Source organism: Hesperophylax consimilis, chromosome 12, assembly GCF_061612785.1.
Source record: "Hesperophylax consimilis isolate HC1 chromosome 12, BYU_Hcon_1.0, whole genome shotgun sequence".
NCBI lineage: Eukaryota > Metazoa > Arthropoda > Insecta > Trichoptera > Limnephilidae > Hesperophylax > Hesperophylax consimilis.
Genome location: NC_142847.1, coordinates 35308282 through 35323682, shown reverse-complemented (window position 1 = coordinate 35323682; position 15401 = coordinate 35308282). Strand labels below are relative to the sequence as shown.

Genomic DNA, 15401 nt, shown 5'->3' with positions numbered 1-15401 from the left:
ACTACTGTATCTAGATATTTTCAGTTCCTTGACTAATCGTATTTTTGAAAACTATCGTGCGTCTCTTTCCTTCATATGTTAATATAACCCAACATAATAGAGAACGCTATATTTTGCGAATATGTCAGAGATAGGTATGAATATTAGAAGAACAAATATTATATATAACAACAAATATTAATATTATATGCAAAGCAGAAATATTTTATGATTACACCGGATTAAATGAAGGGTGATGTCAAAATAATGCTTTAAATCCGGGTTTCTATATTTGTTTTACTTTTAAATAGTTGGGTACTTTGATCTTCAGTAATAATTTATAAGAATTTGATCAAAAAAAAAATCAACTTCCGACTCGATTTACTCGAAAACGAAAGCTCAAATCAAAAAAAAATTATACTACAAAATCGACTCCAAATGTGATGTAGCACAGCATTCCCAAAGATGACATAGGTCCCTGATTTCATTTGAAGGAAATTACTTTTCTCAAGGCCTCCTGTGTGGAGTTTGTGTAAAAAAAAACATTGTATGATTCATTCTAATCAGACCAAACTTCCGGATTTCTATTTCAATACAGAAAAAAATACACTACATACACATTGTCTGGAAACTGGTATTTAAAACAGGAATCAAGTGAATCTACACAACCCAAAAAAACTCCTTTGGTTTTTCAATTTATTCTTTAGATTTTTTTAAAAACTTTTTCTTTATTTCGACAACTGTAGGGTTGAAAAATCTTTTGAATCCGAGTCTTCGCTTCGACACATTTTAAAGGACATTAACGCCTAGCGACGGATTTTTTTTCAAATTTGTTAAAAAACTTCCAACTTCGGGCTCGATTACTCAATAAAGAAAGCTCAAATCAAAAAAAATTATACCACAAAATCGACTCCAAAATAATAATTATAGTTGGATGATTTAAATAGCGCCGTTTTTGTACAAAACACCTCAAGGGTGCTGTACAAATATATAATACACTTCTACAATGATCTACTAACATATGGAGATAATGTACAGTACCATACTTACCTGGTAGGTCACTTGAGATTAAAACATAATTAACATTAACTAATTGTTTATTAGCGAAATTTAGATACAGGATTTAGGAGATTTACTTTCTCTCAGGAATGGTATATTTAATTTAAGGGTATGTCAGCTTAAAAGGGTAAGTTTTTAGTTTAGACCTGAATTCTGTTGGACTTGTTATGGATCTTAGTTCTGGAGGGAGTTTATTCCAAGCCTTCGGCCCAGATGCTCACCAAACTTAGTATTTGGCTTGCGCTTAGGTTCTATCAGTCTGCCTATGGCTGATGTTGCTCATCTAAGAGTTGACTGCCTCAGACCAGTGTTTTCCGGGACGCGTAGTTCAGAGATGTAGGGTGGGGCCATTTCATTGATGGATTTAAACACCATCCAGCACAATTTGCACTGGATTATTTCAGGGCACTTGAGCCAGTGAAGGTTACAAAGGTGTTCTGAAATGTGCAAATATTTAGAGATCCCGGTTATGAGCCGTGCTGCTGCATTAAACACTGATTGAAGTTTGTCAATTTGATATTTTGGTAGATTTTGGTATATTGTGTTAGTACTTGAGATGTGAGACTACTAAAAGTATTGTAGATTCACCATGTATATTATTTGTTTCCGTCTAATAATTTGTTCGGTCCGTGCACCGACTTGCCAAGGTGCCAAGGTGATGATAATACAACGCCAGGCCTGTCGGTCTGGCCCCCCGTCTCACGGCCGGCCCTGGTTCCCGTCTGTCAAGTCTCAAATCTGCAACTTCTAGATGCAAAGTTAGCATTACCAAATATTGGACACTGATTAACTATCACTCCTCTTCGAAATGTTTTAAAAAATTTATTTTTCCGTGTGTATTCGTGTTTTAGTTTCCATACCTTACCAAAAAATCATTCTGATTCTTAAATTTACTTTTAGGTCATAATTACAGAAGAGTTTCATCATATTAACGATAGCGCTCCTAGGCATCTCAGCACAAACCCTGACATGTTTTAGCAGATTAATATTAACTGAAAATGATGTTTCCAGGAGCTTGGCCAAGAGACGGCAGCCTTCCCCTCTGTGGTGCGCGCCCTCTGGGACCCCGTGGACGATGTGGCAGCAGGGGCCGCGGCAGCCCTAGTGCCGGGTGCCCGCTCCCTGGTTCTGGCCTTGCCGGCCGCCCTGCCCGCTGTTGTGGGTCGCCTGCGCCGTCTGCTGGCCGGGCAGGACGAACTGGCGGCGGCCTGTGGCTGCTATATGGCGCTGCTGGCTGCCCTGCTTGCTGAACCGGAGATCAACGCCTTGCTGGGGTAACTATATGTTTGCTATATTATATTGTCTGATCATCATGGCGCTACATCCCAGGGTGTGTTTTGGCCTCCACTAATGCTCTTCATTCGCCCCCAGTTCTTCCTGTCCTGCTCCATTCCTCTCGCACGCAGTCTATCCACATCTTTCTCAGTCTGGCTCTGCGCTTGGTCATATTTTGTTGTTCTGTCATTTGGCATTCTTTTGACCTGTCCAACCCATTGCAATCATTGAGATCTGCATATAGTATTGTCTGAGGGTTGAGTCTGTTTATTTTGCATTAGCTAACGCAAGTCAAATCAGCGTTAAATGAGTTACAAATAACGTACAAACCAGTCTTACCTACAGGAGCTCATGAGTAAAAAATGTTATGGGCACTTTGCTGTCCGGTAACATTTTTTTTCTTTTAAAAACAAAAAATAAATAAAATTTCCACACTCCGTTACTGCCCCCAGTATAGGGGTAAAGTACTTGGCAACGCCGTGCTACTGTCATCTCTTTCACACGTATTCTGTCTCAAGTCTGGTGTGGGCTGTTATAAGCAAGTGTGTCGAAAACCTTCTTCGCTCTTTCCTACACACTAAATAATAATAGTTAAAAATGAGACGAATGATGCCATACCATTGTTATTGTAAAAGCGCGCCAATACGTAAGTATACAACGAAACTCGAATAAGAATTGCCAGGTGGGTTTTTTAATCGCTTTAATCTGACTTCAAACAATAATTAAACACGTAAAAATTTATTATAATATTTCCAAGTATTATTTAATATAATATTACAGTACAGTACTTTGAACCTTCGCAATAAATTTATTTGATTTTAAGTTTAGTTTGTAGAACTCCATTTCAATTTAGAGATTTTTTTAAATTTTTAACAGTCTTATTATTAAATTTATAAAAACAGTGTGTTTATAAACAAGTTCTGCTAGTTGTAATTATTATTACGCGTGACAGCTGTTTCACCTTCTGACGGCATTATCAAACTGTGGTGAAGCCACTTACAGACGACGTAAGTGATAACTTTCTATTTTTATTATCCTGGCTTTATTGATTTCCGAGTAAATTGTCGTAAATTATTATTTGCTAATTCCTATTATTGCATTGTTTAAAATTTCACTTAATGTCGTTGGTATTTCCAACTGATGACTCAGGGGTTTATTTCCCTGAATAATTAAGTATTTTGGGGTCTAATTATCATGCATTTCATTACATCCGATATATCTACACAATTTATTTACTTTATGTTGAATTGGGGAAAGTTTTATGGCTAAGGGAAGGAGTGGAAGGTGAGGAAGTACCTGGATATTCAGATCTGGTCATCAAATACGGCTAGTCATTTCAAGCAACGTTTAAATTCTGAATTAATTAATCAATTACGAAAAAGCGTGGGGTTAAGAATATTTTTTTAAATTATAGTTGTAATTTATTGTCGAGTTTTTAAAAAATTTGCGATGTTTTAAATAAAATTTAATAATTATTATGTAAATAACTTAGCAATCTGGCAGCATTCATTTGCCAGATGGTCAATCCAATGCAGTCATGACGTTTGTGTGAGTGCTTTCCTTTGTGTGAGTGTGTTGCGCAGCAGTTTTATATGAACCGTTTTTTGATTCATCAGGATTGTTTTTAAAAATATACATTCTTTGTACCTTCAAATTAGTGGAAATAACTTAAGTGTGTCAAGCTGCTCGTTATGTTCCGGTAATTCTGGAAGGCTTTTAACATAAGCAATAATATTCCTAAATCACATTCCGCGAAGTTATAAATAACTAAATTTATTAAAAAATATACGTTGTAGGATAGCCTAGCAAGTAACATTTTGACAGAGCACTTACGGTGATTTAAAAAACAACGGCGCTGTTCAAATAATCCAATTATTATTATTGATAAGTACCTAAGTGAGGAAAATTGTTTTTAAAAGTGCTCAGAATTATTGGACTTCGATTATAAATTCAGGAAACCTACTAATTAGTTTCTTAGTTTCAAAATTAGACTATTTAATACGTGAAACGCGTAAGAGGTGAAACCAGAGCATTCCAGAGGTGAAACAATTTAGATACAAAAATAAAACTGATGTGTACAATACAAGAAGACAATCAGTGATTCGCATACGAAAAATGTGAATAATCATTATTGTTAAATAAAATATTTATTTTCTGGTACTGGATTATGTAATACGGGCTTCGTTCGCAGCGACACGCGAGTTGAGTTGCGACGTTGCTTTCAAACTTTGACAAAGGATAAAACAGTGGTGACATGTGGTGAAAATATGTTTAATTAATTTTTTATTAAAAAAAAACGTTACCGGACAGCAAAGTGCACATAACATTTTTTACTCCAAATGTGCTAAGGAATAGCTGGTTAAAGTTTGTCGGGTTAGTGCCGATACACCCTGTATAAGAGACAAGAGTACCCCTGCTTTAAAACGATAGTGGGATTGAGTCATCCCAAATTGCAAAATGTCAAAACTTGTCATTTAATTATTAAATATCCCTACTTCAGTCCGGGGTTAATCAAAACCTTATCAAAAATACCAATGAAGGTAACAATATTTTTTCACCAAACTTAAGTTACTAAGAATCACCTATATCATTTCTGTTTCATAAGTCTGTGTTATTTTTCCAGCCCCAAATATTTGGCTAGTGTAGTGCCTCGGATATGGCCCTACTTGTCTCACCCCACCAGCTCAGTGCGCCGCGCCGCCCTGCAGACCCTGCGCACCCTCACCCGCTGCCCCGTCTCCATTGCCACCACAAGCCACCACCAGCCCCCCGAAGAAACCAAGACTGATCTAGACACTAAGGAAGAATTAGTTATCAAAGCAGAAAATGACAATAACGAAACCAAACCAAAAAACGGTGAAATCAAACCAGAGTTAGGAAGAAACAATTCAGAAGTAGAAAAAGACAATTCAGAAATAGATAAGAATAATACAGAATTAAAGAAAGTTGTGGCAGTTTCCTGTGATAGAATCAAAGACGAGTGTAAAATGTTAGGTGATGTGAAGTTGTACGACTCCAATGGTGCAATGATTTGTGTCAGTTGGCTGCAAGATTTGGTGCATGAGGTGGTTGAGGATGGCGACGAAAGTGGATGGAGTCCTCAGCTGCTTCAGGATGCCCTCAGGCATGTCTTTCAAAGGGTGCTGGTGGAGCATGTACAGGAGATTCAGGCTGTAGCAGAAGAGGTAAACCGTTTTTATTGTATTAATCTGCATAGCTCCTGTAAACACTTGGTGATGTCTTACGGTTCCTCAACTCTCCCCATGTATCTGAATCTATCAATCAGTAGCGGTTCTTCATAGGGGGCGATGGGTTCTGTCCCCACCAGATATTTCCGAAATCGAAAAGAATTTTTTAAACGTAACAGAAATATAATGATGGAGTTTTACCTACCATTAAAACTCTTATTATGTTGTCTTGCTTATCCAGAATATATAATGTGAGATATCGCGCTTATTTCTCGCCAGCGCCGTCGCATCTGCTGCCGTAATCTTGAATTTCCCGCCTTTCTTTTTGTAACACCCTTCAGTTGTCTATTGTCACCTTAGCAGTTGGCGTCCTGAGACGCCATCTTGATTCAATTTGGACTCACCAAGCAGAGCTTAAGTATATTCTGGATAAGCAAGACAACATAATAAGAGTTTTAATGGTAGGTAAAACTCCATCATTATGTGTGTCGTTGCTTATCCAGAATATATAATGTGAGAAGTGTTTGTTATCGCTTGGTGACAATTCTAAAGCCAAAATTGTGACTATTACTGTATTGCTTGAAATAACTTAGTCAAAGACTGAGAGTGAATGGGGGGATTCAGCACCTCAACATTGAGAACTCTGATTTGCTTTTTATAATATTTCTTGAAAGTGTTTTCTGAACGCCAGTTTCCTCTTTCCAAAATGGTGTCTATAGGGCAGTCTTCCAGCCAACTCCTTGAGGCTACTGCTGATCTCAAACTCCCAGGGGAGGCGTCAATCCCAGCGTCCTTCAAAATAGTTTTAATCCATCCACCAATAACAGTTCTTGAGGCTGGTCTTGCAGGCCCCAGTGTGGAAATAAACAGACATTCAACACCAGCTTCATGTCTCCTGTTCTCACTCAAGAACATAAGTTTTCTCAACCAAAATATAGGATCTATATTACAATCCTCTGCTTTGCAAAGCTTCCAACCAGACTGTCTATGTGTAGAGGTGTCCGTCTTAGAACCAAAAATTGGCCATAATATAATGTGATCATCATTGTCAACAAGATTATCAGGAGATGTATGTAGCAAGGTCAGATCATGTACTCGTCTTCCTGACGCCAGTAGTAAAATAACAGCACATCTACGAGATGCTTCGAAAAGAGTCAGGTCCTTTGGAGGATTTTTACAAAGCCAAGACACCAAGAGTCCTGGATCCCAAGTAAATGTTCTAGGCTTCTCATTTACAGAATTCCTTATACCTCTCATCACTCGCTTGACCAAGGGATGATTGCTAGTCCTCAAATCGCCATTGGGGTCACACAAAACCGACACTACAGACTTGTGAAGCGCTATGGTACTGGGAGCCAAGCCTTTTTTCACTCTTAGGTATGCTAAAAACCGTGCCAGCTGAGATCCCGAAGGGTTATTAGGACAGGTATTGTTAATGGAGCACCATTCCTTCCAGCTCTTCCATGCCATGTGATAAGTTGAAAGCGTAGATTTGCGCCAACCCGCATTCAATAGAGCTTTCTCTTGCTGTGACCAATCGTTCAATGCTTCACTCCACCCCCAATCTTCCACACCTGTAGTTGGAGCTTCTGGACCTGTTGAGGATGAAGTCCTGTCGATAAGTCTATCAAGTTGTCGACCAACATGGGTATTATGTGAGGTTGGTCTAGGGCTCTTTTCTTTAGGTCTGGTAACCAAAACACTTTTGGCCAATCTGGGGCTACAACCAGATACACCCCTGACGACTTGTTCAGGTGTGCCAGCACTCGTGGCATTAAGCAGGGGGGAGGAAAGATCCATGCCAAGGGGAAATGCCAACTCCTGCTGAACGCATTGTGAAACATCGCTCTCTTGTCGTGGGGATTTATCGAGACATACTGATCCACGACGTGAGCCCTCGAAGAAGCGAATAGATCCACTACTGGACTGCCCCACTTGTGAAAGACAGCTCCTACCGCTGGGGGTAGGAGGTGCCATTCTGGTAATGTCATCCCTCGGGATAGATGATCCGCGAGGCCATTGTAGCGTCCCGGCAAATACTGCACTTGTAAAGAGATTCTGTGCTCGTCCAAAAGCGCGAGAATCTGAAATGTCAGATGAAGGAGACCCATTGACTTGGTGCCTCCCTCGTTCCTCAAGTAGGCTACAACTGTCCTGTTGTCTGATTGAATGAGTAACGAAGAACTTCTCAAATTCTGAGTCAGAGATGTTAAGGCATTTAAGATTGCTGTCATCTCCTTCATGTTGCAATGTCCCCCCCTCTGACTGTCTGTCCAACAACCCGACAGAGGTACATCGTCGATCAGGGCTCCCCAGCCGTGATCCGCCGCATCTGTGGTCAGAAAATGTGTTGGGCTGGGAACATGAAGAGTTGAAACATGATCTAAGTTGTTCATCCACCATTTCATTTCCGACAAGACTTCCTTCTTTATCGGAGATTTCTGCTGAGGGGTCAGCTTCAGCATTAACTGCAACTGTAATTGTATCAGTCGAGTATGGAGTCGACCTCTGGGGACCACAAAGGTAGCAAAATTCAACTTTCCTAAAATACTCTGAGCTTCTTTCAGAGTCCATCTTCCCTTTGTCACGAGGCTCTGAAGTGAGTTCCAAAGACCTTGTCGTCTGTATTCGGTTAAGGTCTTCTGATTCAGATGGGGGTTCCAAACAATTCCTAGATATTCCATTGACTGTGCTGGCTGACGGACACACTTTTGGAAATTTACCGACCAACCTAACCGCTCCAATAATTGAAGAGCTTCTCGTGTTTGACTGAGGAGGACCTCTCTGTTCTGATGAGCCAGGAGAAAGTCGTCTAGGTACACAATGATCCTGATACCCCGTCTCCGCAGGATTTCTGCAATCCAATTTGTGATGGCTGCAAAGGCCTGTGGTGCACTGCTCAGGCCTTGAGGCAGGCATGTCATCTGTAAGTGAAGGCCTCCGTAATACAATCTCAGAAAGCAACGGTGAGCTTTTGCGACCGGTATGTGGAAGTAGGCCTGTGAGAGGTCTATTTTTGTCATCCAATCGTTGGCTTGAAGAAAGTGTGGGACCTTGTGGTGAGATATCAGAGAAAACTTTTTCCAAGCTACATCTAAATTGAGAGCTTTTAAATTGAAGATTGGTCTTCTTGAGCCGTCGCTCTTTTGAACCAGAAAAAGTGTTGATAGGAAGGAGGCATTGTCGCCAGCTCTTTCCAATGTACCATCTCTCATCATCTTTCTTATTTCGAGTGTCATTTCCGGGGTTACTTTTGTTTTGAATCTCCTTGCGAGAGCTTGGCTTGGACTTATCAACAAGGGCTTTCGGATGAATGGTATGCGGTATCCCCTTATCATACGTAAGATGGTCTCTGGGGCATCTAGGGTCCGCCATTCTATCCAATAATCCTGTAGTTGACCGGCCCGAAATGGTTGATAGTCATCTGTTGAAGCGGCCACGAGAGGTCTGCCCCCTCGCGCCACGCTTCTGTTCCCTACCCCTACCCCTCGCCCGTGGTCTGCCCGCCGGGGAAACGAGGGAAATGCCATCTTTTCCTTTGATGTCTGCTTGGGGGGAAAGGCAACAACCTCCTTAGATGTTGAAGGGCGGTTGTGCGCCGAGTGGCTACCCTGAGGTAGGCGCACTTGACTAAAGCACTTTGTTATACCACCCAGTTTCTGCAACTGTGCGGACAGTGCTTCTTCCCCAAAAAGATGAGTGGAAGAAGGAGGAATTCTGCTGAATAGCTTCTGTTCCACTCCAGTCTTACAGCTGCTCAAAATCTTATCCCTTCTGTACTGAATGATTTCAGCTCGCTTTCCGCAGGTTATCTGCAAGATATCGTCAGAGCATTTTATAAACTCGGAGTCCTCTCCTAACAGGCTGTCCAGTTGTTCCTCTAAAGCCTCGCCTGACAGAGAACTTTCTGAACTGCTTCCCCATTTTATCAGTTTTTGGAGAGCCTGTTGAAGGCACTCTCTCTGCTTCAATGAGGCATGCGTTACCGCAGCCAGCATCTTTTCCATAGCCGGAAATATTGGTGAGGCGGAGTCAAATGCCAGCACCTCGCAGTTCACCTCCAGCTCCTTGAAGCCTGGATCAGCTACATATTCTTTGAAAGCGGATGCGTAGCGGACATTGGCCCACTCGCTCGAGTTGAAGCGTTGGAGATTCTCCACCAAACCCAGATGTGTTGCAGAAGGTTTTGGCGCTGCAAACTCCTTCAGAACAGTAGAGGGACCCGGCATCTGATACTGCCTTTCAGGCGACAACGAGCAAACGCTCCCAGATGCATGCGAGGGTGCCACTATACTTGGCGTGCTGACAGTGGCTTCCTGCGTTGACCTGTCCATGACAAAATCTTGCAGGGTCTTGACTTGACATGCTAATCTTTTGAGCAGATGTCTGTCATTCCGCTTACGTCTCTTCGTGCGCCTGCGTCGCCTACTATTTTGCGACGCCGAACCGCTAGATTGCGAGCTCGACGAACTTGTTGATATTGAACGGCGTCGCCTCTTTCGATCACGTCGTTTAGAGGTTACGTCATCTTCTACATGGTCCTTGTCTGAGGCCATTTTAACCCCGTGCACAAAATGAAGACGCTAATAACTGTCAAAAATGTTCGCACTATCACTTAGCACTAATTTTCATAATAATTTACGACAATTTGCGGGTAGCAACAGATATTCTTTTCGTTAAAACAATCCCAAACGAAAATTACACGACCGGCGTGGGTGAAAAAACGCCAAAATTGAATCAAGATGGCGTCTCAGGACGCCAACTGCTAAGGTGACAATAGACAACTGAAGGGTGTTACAAAAAGAAAGGCGGGAAATTCAAGATTACGGCAGCAGATGCGACGGCGCTGGCGAGAAATAAGCGCGATATCTCACATTATATATTCTGGATAAGCAACGACACACATAATACATAAAATTATTTCAAGCTCGAAATTAGAAAAGTTCCTAAGAAAAAACTGACGTCCGCTCTGTGACCTTCCTTGAAGTTTACTAAAGCATACATTCACGATAATAGACCACACACTACTTGATCTCAAGTTCCTCAAGCCACTGAGCATTGGCCTTGCGCAGTGCAGTCAGGAAACATCACCAAGCTTTTTCGCTTGAAATTCGTATTTAGTGCATTGGGATTGGTTCTTTACGAATTCCGCCCTACCGCGCATGCGCACTTGTATATGTGTATCTCATTGAGTTTGCGGACAGACTTTAAAATCCCCCAGCAAGAATTGAACGGCCACGCACATTCAAATTAAGATATGTTATTTTTATTATTCTGTATTATAAATTATTATATATCTAGAGAGATTTTTAAATCACATTGTGTTTAGACAGCTGATAGGTGCAAGACTGGTCCGTAAACATTTTTGTTTGAGAAATTTTATATATTCTTCAGGTGGTGATTTCAGCACACATAAAATCTGCTCCCCACCGTCGAAGAAGTGCTCGAGTTGCCACAGTGGGGAAAATGGCCCCTAAAAGTAATAATCATTGTATCATAGTGGTGGAACCATAAGTGAATCGGTTTCTCTTCATCCTCTTCATGACATGTATCTCATGATGTGACATTGTTCTAATAACTCTTGGTGACGCCGTCCGCCAGCTGATTCTAATTTCGTTATAACTTATTTGTTTTCTATAAAATGATGTATTTGTAGGGTCTTATCAGATATTGTGTTTAAATATTTATACAAATGGTATATAATCTACTGTAGTATATATCTAAAGTAGTTTCGTTAGAATATCTCAGGGAAATTATATTTTTGACTGTGCCTATTGGATACGGCAATCTTCCTAAGTCTATTCGAATTGTTATTAATATTGAACTGTCTGGCGTTCATGACCATTTTGGATAAAAGACAATACGGTTAATTTTAAAAATTCAAGTAAGTTTACTTGTAAACTGTTTTTTTATGACACGATCAACACTTTTTTACTAATTTCAAAAGTGTTATTGTGCTTTATTTTTGAGTTATAATGCCGTGTTGCGCTCTCTCCTTCTTTAGCCAACATTTAGGGCAGCGTTACAGTGTCCAACATTGTACACATCTGCCCTGATGGACAGTTTCGCCTTGTTTCCTGCCCTTTTCGGACAGCGTTACAGTGTCCATCATTGTACACATCTACCCTGATGGACAGTTTCGCCTTGTTTCCTGCCCTTTTCGGACAGCGTTACAGTGTCCATCATTGTACACATCTACCCTGATGGACAGTTTCGCCTTGTTTCCGGCCCGTTTCGGACAGCATTACAGTGTCTATCCTTACACAGATCTGCCCTGATTATGGACATTGTAACACTGTCCGAAACGTTGGCTAAAAAAGGAGGAAGCGCAACATTGCATATTAACCTAAAAATAAATCACGATAGATATGTATAATTTTTTCATCATAACCTTTTTGCAGGTTTGGAACAACTTAGTGAAGTCTTCGTGCTTGGAGCTTCTTTTGCACGCAGCATGTCCATATGTATCTACTTGGCTCTGCCTGACGATGCAGCCGGCCAAGATAGCTTTCGATCCCGCACAGCTTATTCACTCTAAACCTCTTCTGGCCGTAAGTTATATTCCTTAAATACATAATATCATATCTTAACTATAAAAATCATATATGTGATTGAATGAAGCATTGAAAATTCCCGTGACTCTGGCATCACGAAAATTACACAGCTTTTTCTATTTGGAATTTCTTGGTCATTTCAAATATGTACAGCTTGCAATGTCCTTTCCATTATACATAAAACTACGAAGCTTTAACATATTGCTATATAAATGGGCAGGCTGCCCCTTTTCATTGGAGGCCAGTGCTACATAAATTGGTCCCCGTGTAAGGGCACCTGGGCAACATAATGGGCACGTGTTCGTGCAGTACACGAAGGGTGGCAGTGCAAAATAAGGCGAGATGCGGGTTTGAGTACCAGTCAACCTACATCAATCCACGTCTAGCTCACATCAAGGCACGATATCGACTCACTCAGGGCGGAACAGGAGTTTGATAATGACAAGAGACTGATATTTTACAAGGATATAATATTATGGTAGGGCTTCATACATCAACACAAAGGAGATCAACACAGAGCATTACATACTTATATGGGTACATGGTTATTCTACCTAATTACGAACTCTCTACCTATGAATTTATATTACGAAAACGGCACTTAATTTTATCATAGCACATGAATAGGGGTTAAAAAGATCTAGCTTACATAGGTTTCTTCCATCGGTGATGCGTGGTGAGGCGGCCATTTTGTGTCACGTGTCGCGAGCACGTTGGAACATGAATCAGCATGACTAGATTCGCTGAGAAATCCAGTCAGCAGTTTATACTTCAATCCTTGTTGGAAGATAGTAATTTTAGGGCGAGTATCCAGATCTTTAGTCTGGACACTCTTTTGAATTTGGTTTTAACTTCCGCGGACCGCACGAGGCATGCTCGGGGTACGTGTGGTTGCCTTGAGTGCGAAATCACAAAGGGGGGCCGGTCAACAGCTGCAGCTACAGGACACCGGTGGCGTGTGGTAGCATTATTGTTATTCTTATGATTCAAAACGGCTACCTAACAATATTCGTTCCGTGAAAAAATTAAACAAAGCACCATAATTACACCATACACACGGAATTACAATAACAGTTCAATAAAAGTGTTTCAAGTTATTCCAAAATCTCTGTGTTAACTTTAATATAAATTTGAAAACCTGAGTTGCTGTCAATCACTCAGTCCGAACTTTGTCGGTGTGTGTTGTGTGTGTGTGTGCCTTGTTTATGAACATTTCAATCATTTACCAGCGCCAGCACAAAGCAGGGCCGCAAAACCTTTTTTTTCTCTCTGAAATAACATGCAAATGTGAATGGTAGCAGAAGTCGGGGACGCCCGAGGAAGACATGGCACGACCAAGTGAATCAGATACTTGAGTCGGGCCATGTCAAGAGTGAGAACAATAGAAGAGTATGTATGAGACAATGTATGAATGTGAATGAGGCAAGGAGTGTGTGCCAAGACCGAGTTGTTTGGCGGTTCGTCCTCTCTGCCTACCCCTGCGGGGAAACGGCGTGATGGTTAGTTAGTTAGTGAAATAACATGGACAACCGCGATGCCTATTCTTTTATTACTGCAGCAAACAATATCATAAATTCGTTACAAATGACTATAACTGATCCAAGCAACAAATTCACCAAAGAACATATGGGAAAACTGTCCCCTAAACTCTCGGAACTTTTGGGAAATAAAAGTCTAGTTGCTGCCAAAATGGGCTTTATAGAAGGAGAACTTAAGACGCATCAACACATATCGAAGAACCAGCCACTCCAGCCTCCGCCCCAGTCCCTGCCTAGTGGGGAACAAATAGCCCAGATGTGCGAAGCAGCCGACGAGTTGGAAGAACGGAAGGTGAGAGCAAAAAACTTAATCATCACAAATGTGCCCGAAAGTGTTACGATGAACCACATTGACCAAATTAAATAAGACAAGACGGAAATAATAAAAATTCTCAATAGAATCGATAACACGATTGATGAAAACTCTGTTGACGTTTTCCGCATTGGTGTAGTAAAATCTAACAAAATCCGGCCAATGAAAGTCATTCTTAATGATCCCTTAAATGTTTTAAATATATTGCGTAAAAAAAATATAACCTTGACAAACACTGAATATAAAATTTACTCCGACCAAACTCCTCTACAAAGGCAATTTCTTAATGATCTCAGGCAAACTCTGGCGAACCGTACCCAGGAAGGCGAAGTCGGACTCACCATAAAATTTGTGGCGTCAAGAGAATAATCCAGAATTAACTCATTAATAGTAAACAGCTCGACCTACTTAGATACTTGCAAATTACTACCGAAAATTAATCGTAAACAACGCGACCTACCTACGACAATACGTTGCAAGTCAGTCTGGCACATTACGCCAACTCGCTAGAAGGTTCTAGCCTATCGCCTACGCGTAATAGCAGAGCCAACGAAAGTTCCAGTACGACCCAGTCTGAGCGAGTGTCTCTGTTTTATTTGCGATTTCACCTACCTACTGTCGCCGTCGGCTGTACCGTATAAATAAGCCCGAAGCAGAGAGCAGTCAGTCAGTCATCAATCAGCCGTCAGTTAACAAGGCTCAACGAGTGTTAACCCGCGCTCCTCTTACTCGCGCGTTAGGACAATATCCCCGGCTCCGCCCGTATTCAACTATGGACATCATCATAGCGCCTTGGCCCCGGCCGCCGTCCCTGGCCAGCGCTACAACGGATCATAGCGCCCTGGTTCCAGCACATCTGACTAGCGCTTCATCCATGCACCATGAACGCCTGCATCCGGAGAATTCAACACCAGTCCTACGTCAACTCTCATCACGGCTACCTGACTCACAAATAAACACTGTGACCTTCACGACTGACTTTCATTTAGTGCCTCTCACCAGATCACCAGATATTAAAAATTGTCCCAAAAAACTAGACCTAAATAGCCGAAAATGCCGGACCAAATGCCCAGACGTGACTAAAATCTACTACCGGAATACGCGAGGACTTCGTACAAAACTACACAAACTAAAAACAACAGTACCTTTACATGGACACGATATATTTATCCTAACCGAAACATGGCTCATCCCAGAAATAAAATCTCCAGAATTTGGTTTTACAAACCACAAGATATTTCGGCGTGACAGAAATTCAAAATCTAGTTCTAAATCCAGAGGAGGTGGAGTTCTGATAGCATTAATGGAAAATTTATCAGCCAAAAAACTAAACACGCAAAATACTTCATTGGAACAATTATTTGTACAAATTGTTACCCCCAAGGAAAAAATCATCATTACAACTATATACATACCGCCAAACTCCGACATTCAAACTTACAAGAAACATTGCGACGACATTGAATTCCTTATGTCAAAATATCCTACTTCGAAA

The 15401-nt window shown here is 41.2% G+C and overlaps 1 protein-coding gene across 1 annotated transcript in view; it reads left to right on the top strand.

Moving 5' to 3' along the window:
* Hel89B (histone acetyltransferase 1) overlaps positions 1–15401 on the top strand; it is a 90312-nt gene that overhangs the window by 45879 nt on the left and 29032 nt on the right. The window contains exons 11-13 of the mRNA XM_089637603.1: positions 2050–2312; positions 4937–5498; positions 11903–12052. Of these exons, the coding sequence (XP_089493729.1) occupies positions 2050–2312; positions 4937–5498; positions 11903–12052 (975 nt within the window). The remainder of the gene's footprint in view (positions 1–2049; positions 2313–4936; positions 5499–11902; positions 12053–15401) is intronic.